Source organism: Neophocaena asiaeorientalis, unplaced genomic scaffold, assembly GCF_003031525.2.
Source record: "Neophocaena asiaeorientalis asiaeorientalis breed wild unplaced genomic scaffold, Neophocaena_asiaeorientalis_V1.1 scaffold55, whole genome shotgun sequence".
In the NCBI taxonomy this organism is placed as follows: Eukaryota; Metazoa; Chordata; class Mammalia; order Artiodactyla; family Phocoenidae; genus Neophocaena; species Neophocaena asiaeorientalis.
The window spans coordinates 8,440,705-8,454,034 of NW_020175684.1; the positions used below are offsets into that span (position 1 = coordinate 8,440,705).

General features: G+C 41.7%; 1 protein-coding gene across 1 annotated transcript in view; it reads right to left on the reverse strand.

Annotated features, from left to right (window-relative positions):
* Positions 1-13,330, reverse strand: part of ADAMTS5 (ADAM metallopeptidase with thrombospondin type 1 motif 5) — a 44,570-nt gene that overhangs the window by 30,402 nt on the left and 838 nt on the right. Inside the window, exons 1-2 of the mRNA XM_024732005.1 lie at positions 12,333-13,330; positions 962-1,094 (exon numbers count right to left, since the gene is read on the reverse strand). The exon at positions 12,333-13,330 is cut by the window's right edge and continues 838 nt beyond it. Coding sequence (XP_024587773.1) covers positions 962-1,094; positions 12,333-13,330 — 1,131 coding nt within the window. The remainder of the gene's footprint in view (positions 1-961; positions 1,095-12,332) is intronic.

Here is a 13,330-nt window from a genome sequence, read left to right on the forward strand (position 1 = left end):
AGGTGAGAAGCATGCTTCCAAAAAAAAAAAAAAAAAAAAAAAAAGTAAATGAACTAGTTAATTAAAAAGATAAACAGAAGTGTATATGGATATAAATAACAGCTGGTATCTGTAACTTACCCAACTTGGTCCCTGAAATAATTCAATGAAATAGGCATTATTATGCCTATATTTCGGATATGAAAACTGAAGCTTAGAGAGTTTAAATAATCAGACCAGCATGACACAGGTAGAAAGTACTTTAGCAAGAACTGAGCCCAGATGGGTATAATTCTAACATTTAATCCTAAGTACTAAATTAACTTCTTATATACCTAGTAGCTAGGTCAATTATTAGGAAACACATATTCCTAATTGCTGGGATATTTTTCATATTTAACTCAGTCCTAAATTTCTAGTTTTAGGATTTAGATGAGTTTCTTAATGTCACCAGGTAAGTGACATTTTAAAACCAACCCTGGTAACTGTTAGGTTTTGTTTCATTTGCTTTGCTATTAAAAGCAGGACAGGAATGCTGTCCATAATCTATTGATTACCTTCTCCAGGAGCTGACTGTTATCACTCACAGTGGAATAAAACCTGATGAATTTCTGTGTAAACTGATTAGCCCTGGATGAATCAATAGAGTAACTTCTAAGGCAAACATCTCTGCATTCCATTGTCAACTGTGACAAATTTTGTCTGAGTCCTTTATGGATGCTTCAAAAGACAGTAGCACTAGTGAATTTCTCTTAAACTTTTAAATGGCACTGACAGAAAGGAAATATCTTCTGTGTATGCCTGACTTTGTTTTCCTTCCCTCTTATTAGTTAACCCTAAAAGTACAAATATAAACAAATGTAATCCCCAATGCTGCATCTGAACCAGGAGAAATCTGGAATTAATTGCCAAGTATTTTGGTTCCTGTTGCAGCTGTTACAAGTGTTTGATTTGGCCAGGGAAGAGAAAAGACACTGCATACCAATTTCGTGAGCCACGGTGAAGGCTGCATGGAGACCATCATCTTCAATCACAGCACAGCTGCGTTCAGGAGAACATATGGTCCCAACGTCTGCCATTCCCAGGGTGTCACATGAGTGATGCCCACATAAATCCTGCCCGGGAGAAAGAAAGAAATCATTAAAATCAATTTACATCCAGAAGGAGCCACCTTGTAGAGCCACTTGCTCACTCCAAATGTCAACACTGGGATATGTTTATGGTATCACCTGCTCAGCTCTGGAAACCTTCCAAAGACAAACTAATAGCATTGACTCTTCTAAGCTTCTCTGGGTCCCAGAAGCACAGAAGGGACTCAATTACGTTTTAAAAGATGTCATAAGATTGTGGCTTGTCCATTACAATAGCAGTCGCAGCCTTAACAAAGCTGTACTGTGTATATGCAGGCACATATGCCATGGATCACTTTCACATACAGTCACGCTTAGGAAAGCCTTAATATTCTGACCTAAATTCCTGCTAAATTTATCAGAAGCCAAGTCTAATAATTTGTTTTCCATCACAGGGGCAAATTGCAATCACCTATTTATGGCAGAATATAAATTTCCCAGTAATTTGGGTAAGAAACTAAATTTTAATCTATAAGGGTAATTCCTCAAAAGATCATCTCTTAATTGCCAAATTGAGTTGTAATTTCATAGGTTGTGTCTTCAGAAATGTATACACTCTTTCCCACAGTGTTTAATGTAGTGTTTTTCAACCTGATCAATTCTCAGAAAATATACGTAATATACTGTATTTATATAAATGAGCCTACCTGTTCTCCTGGAGAGAAATTGCATAGCTTTTAAGAGATTCTCAAAGGGGAACATGATCACACCTCGCTAATGGTTAATATGATCAAATTAGACGAAAGAGACATCAACAAGACAATTTTAAATTACGAAGCATATAAAGAAAATATAAGCCAAATTTTTTGACATGATAGATTTGTAATGATAAGCTTTCCATTAAGTGCTATTTGAGTATTAATGGACATTAGACTTTCTTGTATTTGACTCCTGTTTTCAATGAAAATTAATTGACAGTATATATATTTCTATCCAAAGCAAAAGCCATAAGTGAATAACTGCAGAAGAATTTAAAAAAATATGAATTACTGTGAAAAATGACTATTTACTAGTTGAAATAAGTGTTCTCTCTGTTGCAGTTATTATCTTTGTATCTCCAACTACCACAATGCCTGACTTATAATAGGAACTCAACAAACATTTGCTTAATTGAGGTGAATTCTGACATATAGTCAGATGCAATGTAGACCTCACATAATTTTATTTTTTATTTTTTTTTTGATGACATGGAGCTAATATTTTTATTCTCCCAGGACCAAGAGAAAAGATGGTTATCCTATACAGATTTTTGCCTTACTGAACATTGTCACATACCTTTAATATGCTGTATGCTAGCAAGACCTCAACAGACTGCAGGAAGCCAGCACGAGATATTACTACTACATAACTAATGCCGCCTAGTCAATGTCAACATACTCTGCTAACTTTTCTCTGCATAAAAAGCTGCATAAAAGTCCAGTTAAGGTGAATAATATTTAAAAGGTATACCCTACGATCTCCCTAGTACATTTTCAGGTCCTTATTGTGTTCTGTATATTATGAGATCCCAGCTGTGACAAATTGCACTGTGGTCGCCATATTATTATAGCTGCAGACAGTAGAAATCTCAGCCAAGTAGCCTTGGTGAATCCAGTCACCAAACCAACAATAGCCTCCCAATGTCTCCTGGGTATCCTCATATGTCATCCATGGGATCTCAAATTACAGCTGTTGAGAACAAATTAGTAGTTTTTAAAATTGAAATTGGAACACACTTTTGCATAACAATCAGTCTTTGAGATAATTATATAGTACAATACATGTTTTAATCCATTTTTCCCCCAGTCATTTTAGTAGCTTTAAGACCAAGGCCCAGGTCATGGTTTAAGTGAACTACTGGACACTGTGGGTTATTTCTGCACATGCATATTTTTTTAAACCGTGTTTTATGTTTATCTTCACAATTTGGGGTTCAAATAACAAAACCGAAGAATTGTTTCCCCTTCTTACTCCTTACTTCATTAATAAGCTTGGATGAACAGCCACAGCTAATGGAAATGGCCCTCTTGTTCTGAATAGAGTTTAATGTGGATTCTTAATCTCTCTCTGTTTACTGCTAATCAATTGCTCATTAGAGTCCATCAAACCTCCTTGTCATCCTTGAATTGCATTAAATGCATTTGGCCCTTTGCCATGGAAATTTGTACATGTGACAAAATAATGAACAGAAGCAGTTATTTTTTTAATCACACTGATTAAACCCTTGACTGCATAGTCACAGACTATATTTCTGTAACTGTAATTATGTAAACTGGCAACCTTTCCACTTCACTCATGCAATTTCAAACCGTGGCAGCTCAGTTATGGTTTCTTCCTCAAGTTATACAACGAATGCCTGTATTTCTTTGGGAGGCAATGTTCACTCAATTGCATTAAAACTCAACTTGTGCATCAAATTATTAAGAATACAGCACATCACATTCATGTCTATTTTCTGATGGTGATTTATAACAACATTTACAGGTGCAAACCTTATTTGAAATTTATAGAAAAAAATTTTTTTTAATTCAGAGAAAGAGTAAAGACACCATTGGGGCAATAGCATTTATCTATCTGTCTGTCTGTCTCTCCGTCTGTCAACCCATCCATCTATCTTCCAAATCTGGAAGCAGGGGATACTAAAGAAATGTAAATCACATACAGTAGCCACATAAGAGGCAAACAAAATAAAAGTGCTCTCAAGAATTCTTCTGCTTAGTAAGTGTAAATCTGAAGAGAAGTTATATCTGCTATGTTAAAGATGGTTCTGTTTATGCAGGATTGATATCTTATCATGATATTGATATCGTGTAGACAACAATGTAATGGAAGATTTAATAAAATGTAAGGGTTGCAAGAGCATGCAGAGATTTAACTGGTGGGTTTGTGGTGTGGTCCTGGCCAGAAGCCAGGACTGGGACATTGTACCTAAAATAGAGCCGAGATAGTCAGCAAGCCCAACGAAGACTTGACAAGGTGGTCACTGACATGGTGACTAAGGGTGGTCATTTAGAGGATCATGAATATGGCCGTATCTGTGACTTATCGTGAAGTTTAGGAGGACTCACAATACATCAGACCTATTCTTGTGGATGGAGTGGGGTCGGGGAGGGAGCCAGCAAAGTCTGCTACCTTGAGAAGCAGGTGCCCAGAAGCTAATACAACTTGGAAAATCCCAGTGGTCGGTACTGGGTGGGGAAAATGAACTAAGCCGATGTGAGTGTGCAAAGTGGAAGGCATAACAGGAGACGCAGGATTTCTAGTCTTGATGTGAGATTGGTCTCTCAGGTAGCATAAATGCGCTGAGGGAAGGAAGGAAACGTGAAGGCTGATAAGAGCAGATATCATCACAGCTGTGGTAACGGCAGCCAAAATGAAGGCAGGGTACCTTGTATGGGGGAATCTGGAGTTAAATAGCAGCATCTTCTATTTCTGCAGATATTACCCCCTGGTAAGGACAAGCTCAGAGCTCAAGGGAAGGGCAGAGAAGAGGGTTTAACTAGTCTCAGGTATCTACCTATCTGTCTACCAGATTCCTAGTGAAGAGGGATTTAGGGCTACCTAAACAGCAGCCCCCAATAGCAGAGATCTTGATTTGGACCTCAGCAGAAACTACATTAATAGGGTCTGTTAGGCCAACCATGACAATGACCCATGTTCTGCAGTCTCTGTCCATGCTTCTGGATACAACTAGGTAACACAAAAAAACATGGAGCTCTGCTGGATTAGGGACCAAGGGATCCAGGTACACTTATTCCTAAAACAATTATTGTGTGTCCACAACCTGCCAGACACTGTGTGAAGTGCTGACAGTGTGGTGAATAAATACAATAAGATCTGACCCTGACCCTTAAGAAACGTCATGATCTAGTGAGCAAAACAAGACATGTCAAGAAGGAAGCAGATTGAACAGGTTGCTGAGGGAGTTCAGAAGAGGAATTGCCAAGCTCTCCTTGGGGGAATCAATAAAGGTGTTTCAAAGGAGCTCACTGGATCTTGAGGGATGAAAAGGAGTCTGACAGTGTTAGAGGAAGGGTATTCAAAAAAGGAAAGACTCGTGAATATATCAGGGGTGGGAAAAGGCAGGGTCTGTTTTGGAAATGACAACACGTTTCTTGTGGCTGGAGTACAGGATAGACCTGGTGGAGGATGAACAGGGGAAGCTGGAAAGGTAGCCTGGGCCCGGAGTTCCAAGATAGGGAACTTATCCTGGTAAATATGAGATAAGAAGAAGAGAAAGGAAAGATGGAGCACATTGGAGATTGAGGGGAATAGATGCTCAGAAGAGTCGTCGCTCTGGAGAATGGAGATGGAAGCTGATTAGAGATAGTGATGCTTTAAATTCAACTCTATTAATTAGATTCATTGCGTGAATTATTTATATGCTTTGAAACTACTTTCCTTCATCAATAGCATTAGGAACTTGGACCAGGTGGTTTATGGGTTTGTTCCAGCTACACACATGTTGAGATTAAGGGAAAACACTTCAATTAATAGATGGAGAAATTAAAGCTCTGGGGTCATTAGTGTCCAAAATCAGAAGCTTGAGACTGGTGGAGCTGCAATTCAAACCTATATCTAAACACTCCAATTCCTGAACTTACTTCACCAAGGTGCAGTTAAATCATCACCTGTGTTTCCCCCGACATTACTCTTATCTTTCACATTCATAATCTCTACTTGGTCAAGCAAATTCCTTGGTTGTAACAAATAACACAGTCTTTCTCTCTGTGGTATATCTGGTGAAACTCAATAATCTAGAGGCACAGAAAAATACAAAATGCACTGAGAAAGGAATTCCAGAAAGCAAGAAACTGGAAGTGATGGATAAGAAACCTGGTGACATCATTAACTTGCCTGTCTCTCACCTGCCGCATCAGATCAGTCACTGTAAGTCACTGACTCCATCTACCAAATGCCTCACGTAGATGTCCTCTCTTTCTTGTTCCTTCCATTGTTCCCTCCTGCCTGGACTATCACCTAAGGCTTCTAAATGGTCCTTTCGTCTCCTGTGACTTCCCTACCTATATGCTGCAGTCAATTACATTTTAGAACCCAGATCTTATAGGATTCCTCCATTCCTGCAAAACTTAAAAGGCATGCCAACCTCAGCCTGGCATTTAAAACCTTGCACAATGCAACCCAGGCTTCCTTGCCAGCTTTAACTGCACCTTTATGATCCATTTTGTCCACTATTTCCTGCATATCTCCCCAACTTTTTTTGCCCAAACTTTAGCCCCAATATTCCTCCTGCTAGAAGGGATTAATTTACTCAAATCCACTTCTTTTTAACACTTATTGACTCGACCCCTGCCTCTCTATTTCTAATGCCACTGCTTTAGTTTAGACCATCTTGAGTCTCTCCTTGAAAATTACCAAAATAGTCTGTAAAGGCTCCCGCAGGCTCTAGCCCAACTACTTAGGCCAGAAGGCTCATTCAAGAACACCCCTCTGATCACTGCCTCTTTCCTTCTGATGCTTTTTCTGTAGACTCCCACTGAATTTAATTTACAATTTAAACTCTTTATGCTACCGAATGAATCGTGTTCCCTGCCACTGTCTAAATTCATGTATTGAAGCCTTAATACCCAACGTGACTATATTTGGAGATTGGGTCTATCAGGAGGTAATTAAGGTAAAATTAAATCATAAGGATGGGGCCCTGATCTAATAGGATCAGTGTCCTTTTAAGAAGAGATGCCAGAAAACTCTCTCTTACCCCTGTCCCCTCAAACACACCATGTAAGCACAAAGTGAGAAGGTAACAGTCTACAAGCCAGGAAGAGAGTTCTCACCAGAAAGCAAATAGGCTGAAACCTAGATCTTGAACTTCCCAGCCTCCAGAATTGAGAAAGTAAGTTTCTGTTGTCTACGGAGTTTTGCGATGGTAGCCCAAGAAGACTAATACACATGGAATAGAAGTTCTTCTATAAGCTGGTTGTTATCATCTTCTCTAGACTAATCTATCGCCTTTCCGCTCTCATACCATCTGTCCTATCATACCTAAACCCTTATATTTCCCAGAATTACCATGCTGCCTCTGGGCCACTGCACTATTAGTTTGGTGTGTCTGCAATGCTTATTTCCTCCTTATAGATCTGGTTAATTCTCCTCTTTCTTCCAAATTGAACTCAAATGGGTTAGGCTACCTTCTAATGTACTTCCATGACATTTAATGACCACATTTATTACAAAAGTCATCACACTGTATAACAATTATTCATTTCCTTGTCTGTTTCCTAGAATAGGTTCTTCGGAAAGGGGCTACTTTTCAAATCTCTTCATCCCTCTTTGCCTATTAGAAACATATTGAATGTTTGAATAAATTTGCTGTAATATTTTTATTTTAGAGACCACTAGACAGGACGAACTTCCCTCTCAGCCACCTGTCAGCTGTTACTCTGAGAAGTTTATCTCTGTTTCTCTTTGTATGAATGTCCTTATCTGTCAACTTATGATAATGTCACTATGGTTGTAGACCGTTGAAAGGATTAATTATAAAATGGTTTATGACTATGGATAGCATCTTATGAAATGCTCAATAAAAGGTGGTTGAATCCAAATCAAATCTGTCCATCCTTCGAGGACCAATTCAATTCTACATTTACAATGAAGCCTGTATAAAGATACAGAGGCAGAATTGATTCTTCCTTCCTTTTTCCTTTCTAAGCCTTTGTTTATAGCTTAGTTACAGCATTTATTAGAGTTTTCCTAACATTAGCTGATTTATGCATATATCTGCTTCCTCTCCCCTTGTGATAAGCTGGGCTGGGCAGGGATCAGGTATTTTCCATCTCGCTGCTTTCAGCTCCCTAAATGAGTGTCTCACACTTAGGAGATGCCCAGAGGCAGGTGCTGAAAGTGAGGAAGACAATATGTCCTGTGTGCTGTGGTTTACTGTCTCTCATATAATAGACTTCAGATTTTACGTAATATTCTTCACAATTAATTTAGATATAATTTACTTACAACATTGTATTAGTTTCAGGTGTAAAACATAATGATTCAATATATGTATATATCGCAACCTGATCACCACAGTAAGTCTAGTTAACATCCATCACACACATAGTTACAATTTTTTTTCTGGTGATGCAAACTTTTAAGACCTACTCTCAGCAATTTTCAATTCACAATTTTTTATTATTATTATTATTTTTTTTTTTTTTGTGGTACACGGGCCTCTCACTGCTGTGGCCTCTCCCGTTGTGGAGCACAGGCTCCAGACGTGCAGGCCCAGAGGCCATGGCTCACGGGCTCAGCCTCTCCGCGGCATATGGGATCTTCCCGGACCGGGGCACGATCCCGTGTCCCGTGCATCGGCAGGTGGATCCTCAACCACTGTGCCACCAGGGAAGCCCCACTATTTATTTTTAAAATGTCAACTTGAGCTGCTGAATCTGCTCCCAGTCTTCCCATTTCTTAGACATTTAGCCGTCTATTGGTTAGAATTGACCTATCAGCTATGATTCCTTGATAAGGGCTTGCTTTTGAATTTAAATGGGATTTGAACTCAAATATGTGATTGAAATAGTCGATCCAGTCTACAAGCAAATAAGAAAAAGCAGCACATCCGTTTCCTTCTTCCAAGCTTCCAGTCTTCCTCTAGGGACCCCTATTGTCATAACCTTGCAAGGAGCCAGCTGTTAATTCTGGGTGGAGTCCCCACCACAGCATTATAAGGCAGAATGCAGATTAGGAGTTTGGGATTGACATGTACACACTGCTATATTTAAAATACATAACCAGTAGGGGCCTACTGTATAGCACAGGGAACTCTGTTCAGTACTCTGTAATGGCCTAAATGGGAAAAGAATTTGAAAAACAATAGATACATGTATACGTATAACTGAATCACTTTGCTATACACCTGAAACTAACACAACATTGTTAATCAACTATACTCCAATATAAAATTAAAAAAAAAAAGGCAGAATATAGAAGTGAGGTGTTAGCTGACACACAATTGCCTGTTAACTGGCACACTGATGATTAATGAAAATGAATGAACCTTTTCTATTATATAGTCTCGTAGCTGGTTCAGTTTCAATCCAATGCTTTCAAGCCATGAAAAAGTAAAGCTTTTATTAAGCTTTGTTGTGCAGGGGTGAGGGAATGTTAAACAGATGAGGTCGGGCATGTTCAGGGTGGTATGGTCATAGACAGGGAACGTTAAACAATTTCCCACTTTTTTTCTCAAGCAGGTAGGTGTTTTGTTTCTAAAGGAGAGTGCATCATCTCCAAAATGGATTTAGGAGTGTGCCTTTAAGGAAACTATCTTAAAAGAAAAGAGGAAGCCAGGAACCAGAAAAGGATTCTGGAAAGCAGACATAAATCCTGGGGAGATCAGATTTCTACTGTTTGATGGTAGAAGTGATATGAATTCCAGCGTAAGTGCCACTCTGGAATGAAAAAGGCTCCTCTTGCAAAAAAGTGACTGGTGCTATATTTCCCTAATTAGGACAGCGCCTTGTGCTGGGGTACAGTCCTGATAGTGAAGCCTGTTAGTTTGATAAATGAATTACTAGCAGTATTCTGCTGATTCCTAGACATAACGCTCAAGGTGCCCTCGGCTAGTCAACATGGGTGGAAAACATATCCTCACACATTTGCTTCATGCCTGAAAAGCAAGCAATTTAGGAGAAGACATCTGGATACAGAATTTGAACAGTGCTCAGAGCCCATCAAAACATGGATTTCATGGCTTGGCGTCTGGCTGCTAAGCAACGTACCTCTTACATTCAAAACAGAGATGTAAAAGTAGATCCTGGTGCCAACTCTGGGTATTTCTCATTGAAAAAAAAAATAGCCATGAAAGTTTTTCTTTAGGTCCCAGATATCTGATTTCCATGAAACTGAAGATCTCAGATCATTTCTCCTCTAGCTCTCTTGGTTTCCACATTCTGAAGTATTATATTTTAAAGTACTCTCAAATGAATGCTACATTTGTCTTGTAATATTTTCCTCAGCCCCCTAATTAATTGTGCTTTTAAAATTAGGTGCATACATTCATAATAATATGCTCTTCAAATATTTGGTTCTCATCAAGTTAGATGTATATACCAGAGGGCCAACCACAAACTAAATGAGATTTACTTTACTAAAAGTATGCTTCTGCTTGGCAAGGAGGCCAGGGAGGGCCCATGTAAAATATTTTCCATGTGTAGACTAGTTTGAAAAATGAATGTTCTTATAATACTTATTAAAATTAAGATAGATGTTAACTTATTTTCCCCTTGCTTTATCTATTTAAAGGAACTGATATATTTCAAAGCTTGGAAAATAGGAATCGTTAACTACCCAAACAAAAAACAAATGCAGAAAAAGCAACAGACAGATCATTTTGAATCACTGACTAGTTTTCCTTTTTTTTCTAAGAAGCAATTAGGAAAATTATGGGGCAGGAAATAGGGAGTATTGGAGTCTTCTATTAATGTTTATGGAATGTGCATTTTTATTCCAAAATGAAAGTGAACCATGAAAATGTTCAAAGTGAACACTTTGCCGTAGTAGGCCTACAAAAGTATTTTTTCTTCAGTCTTTAGAGAACTTCCTTCCATAAACTCTCTGAAGCCTCCTTCTTGGCAGCCCCTAGTGATGTAGCAAAGCAAGAAATCCAGACATGGAAAGTTGTGAACCAAAAAAAGAAAGAAAGAAAAAAAAAAGACTTGGAAACCAAATAAAAAAGGGATAGTTTTACAGGAGAACTTCACTTCATATGGAAGGCTACACAAATGAATGTTCTTCCGTTTTAAAGATTAATGTTGTGCAGAAAAATCAAAGGATGGTTTCCAGGAGATCACTTCATGAAGAGAAAGGTTTTCCATTGTGCAAAGCACTGTGCATTGCCCACTTCTCCCTAAACTGCTGCCCTCCAGCATCTTTATTTACACGTGGTTTACATCTGTGTCCACCCTGTGAACCACAAGTGTTTCTCCACTCCAAATTTATCAACACTTTTCCTTCATACCAGAGGTGCCTTAGTAAAAATAGGAGAATTAGGTGGTGGAGCTATGTGATTCTGAAACCTCCTGCAAGCCATCATTGAATTTCCTGTCCTAGTTCTGGTTGCTCCCTTTGCACCATGATTTTGCATAATATTTCAAAGCTTCTAATCCTTCTCTCTATCCTGGATGGATCTCAAACACTTAAAGAATGAGCTTTCAAAGTCCATTCTTACCAGGCATGTGAAAGCATGACTCAAAACCGCCAATCAGAGTACAGCTGTGAAAACTGAGGCTCAAAGCTCTGAGCAAAACAAGCTCAAAACCAGTCCAGACTCTGTATCTGAATGTCACACTTTTGTGGCGGTCTACATAGATATTGTGTTCCTCCCAGAACCTCTGGGCCTATAAAGATCAGTATTTTTTCCCTTCCTGTAACCCCCTTACTTAAAAGAGGGAAATCCTGGGAAAACATTGCTTCATGTCTTGACTCTTTGCCCAGATCTTTCCACACTGGGGCTTCAGAAACATTCATCCAAAACCCAAACATGCAAGCTGGATGTGACCCTTGACTGGCAGCTGTGGAGGACGGAGCAGTTCTTGCCATGCATTGGAGGACTAGGCAAAGGAGTTGCTAAGGAACCTCACAAGATTGGGTTTCTATATCCTCCTGGCCATCCCCAATCCCTTCCATCCAAGGAAGTAAGATTCCACCAAGCTGGGTATGTAAGAACTCCATTAGGAAGCCAGACTGGAAAACAAGTCCTTCCTTTGGAAAGCCTTCTCTTGACTTATGTCTTGAAAGGGGTTCAAGTAAGAAGGTATGGACGTTTACAAAGGAAGATGGTGGGTAAAAGTGACTACAGTGAATGAATCATCAGCCCTTGCCATTAGGTTAGACAAAGTTATATCTTTGGGTTCATTGGAAAGTAGATGATCCCTGATTCCTAAGACAAACTTGCTTTCCCCCTTTTCTCATTTAACGACGCACATTCCCCCAAGCATTCTAGCTCCATTTTACCATATTTACGCATCTATGACTGCGTATCTCAGACTGGAGACATCCTGCCTGTTGGACTGATTGTGTGAGCAGGTCTTGGTCATTTAAGGCTTGAATTGCTCCGGCTCTATCCCGAATACGGGAGCAGATCTGGAGGCTGGCTGGGTTTCCTGCAAGAAGCAGGGAAGCAAACCCATGGGGGCAGGCAGTTTGTGGGAGAAACAAGGCTGTCAACAAGGCTGTCCTGTTGACCTACCTCCGTACTCCGGGGCTTGAACCACTCCCCCAGGCGGAACCTACCTCCCGAGTAAACAGGATGGCCGCGTCGTAGTGTTCCTCATGGTCAGCCCCCAGCTGGTTGTGCTGGTGCTGCCATTTGCAAAAGTTCTTGAGTGTGGCGGCCGCGTTTTTGCTCACTTCCAGGCTCTTGTCTTTGTCACCCAGCACCACCACCTTCACCACGACCAGGCGGATGTGGTTCTCGATGCTGGCGTGACTGTACAGCTTATTGGCGATGGAGGCCAGGGTCAGGAGGTAATGCTGCAGGCCCTGGCCATACATCCGCGCCATGGACGCGTCGGCCACCAGGAGCAGCTCCACCTGGCGGGCCCGGGAGACGGAGCGGCGCCGCCGCCGCCGCCACCACGTCTGTGGTCTCTGACTCCCATCGGACGAGGGAGTTGACTGGTCCGGGAGCTGCGGGGCCAGCGCCCAGCGTCGGTCCGGGCTGCTGTGCGCCGGGGGGCGCTCACGGGGCCCTGGCGGGGACGTGGGGGTCTCGCAGCTGGTGCGAGGCGGCAGGGCCTCAAAGCTGAAGCCCTCGCGGGTGTAGACGTGCAGGATCCGCGCGGACCCGTCCCCGTACACGCGCCCGGCCTCCGCCTCCGCCCAGGGCGCGCGCAGCAGCGGCTTCAGGGTGTAGCGCGCGTGCTTGACCGCGAAGAAGCCGTCGAGACCACCGCAGAGGTCAAAGACAGCCAGAGAGCGGGGGCTGCCGTCCACCGTGCCCCGGTAGAAGCAGTGGCCCCGGTGGCGCCGGGTCGCGTTCGGCCCGCCTCCTGCGGGCACAAAGCCAGCGGCGCCCACCGAACCATCCCGCTCTAGGTCCAGGAGGAACCTCCGGCCGCCCGCGTAGATCAGGTAGCCCACCTTGCCGCCGCCCGAGTAGAGCTGGTCGATGTTCTGCACAAGCCCGCGGCTCGTGCGCTGCGGCGCCAGGGAGTGAGGGTGGCCGGGAGGCTCGGCCGGCTCCTGCGCCTCCTCCCCCTGCCGCCGGCTGGGCTGGGCGGCCGCCGCCG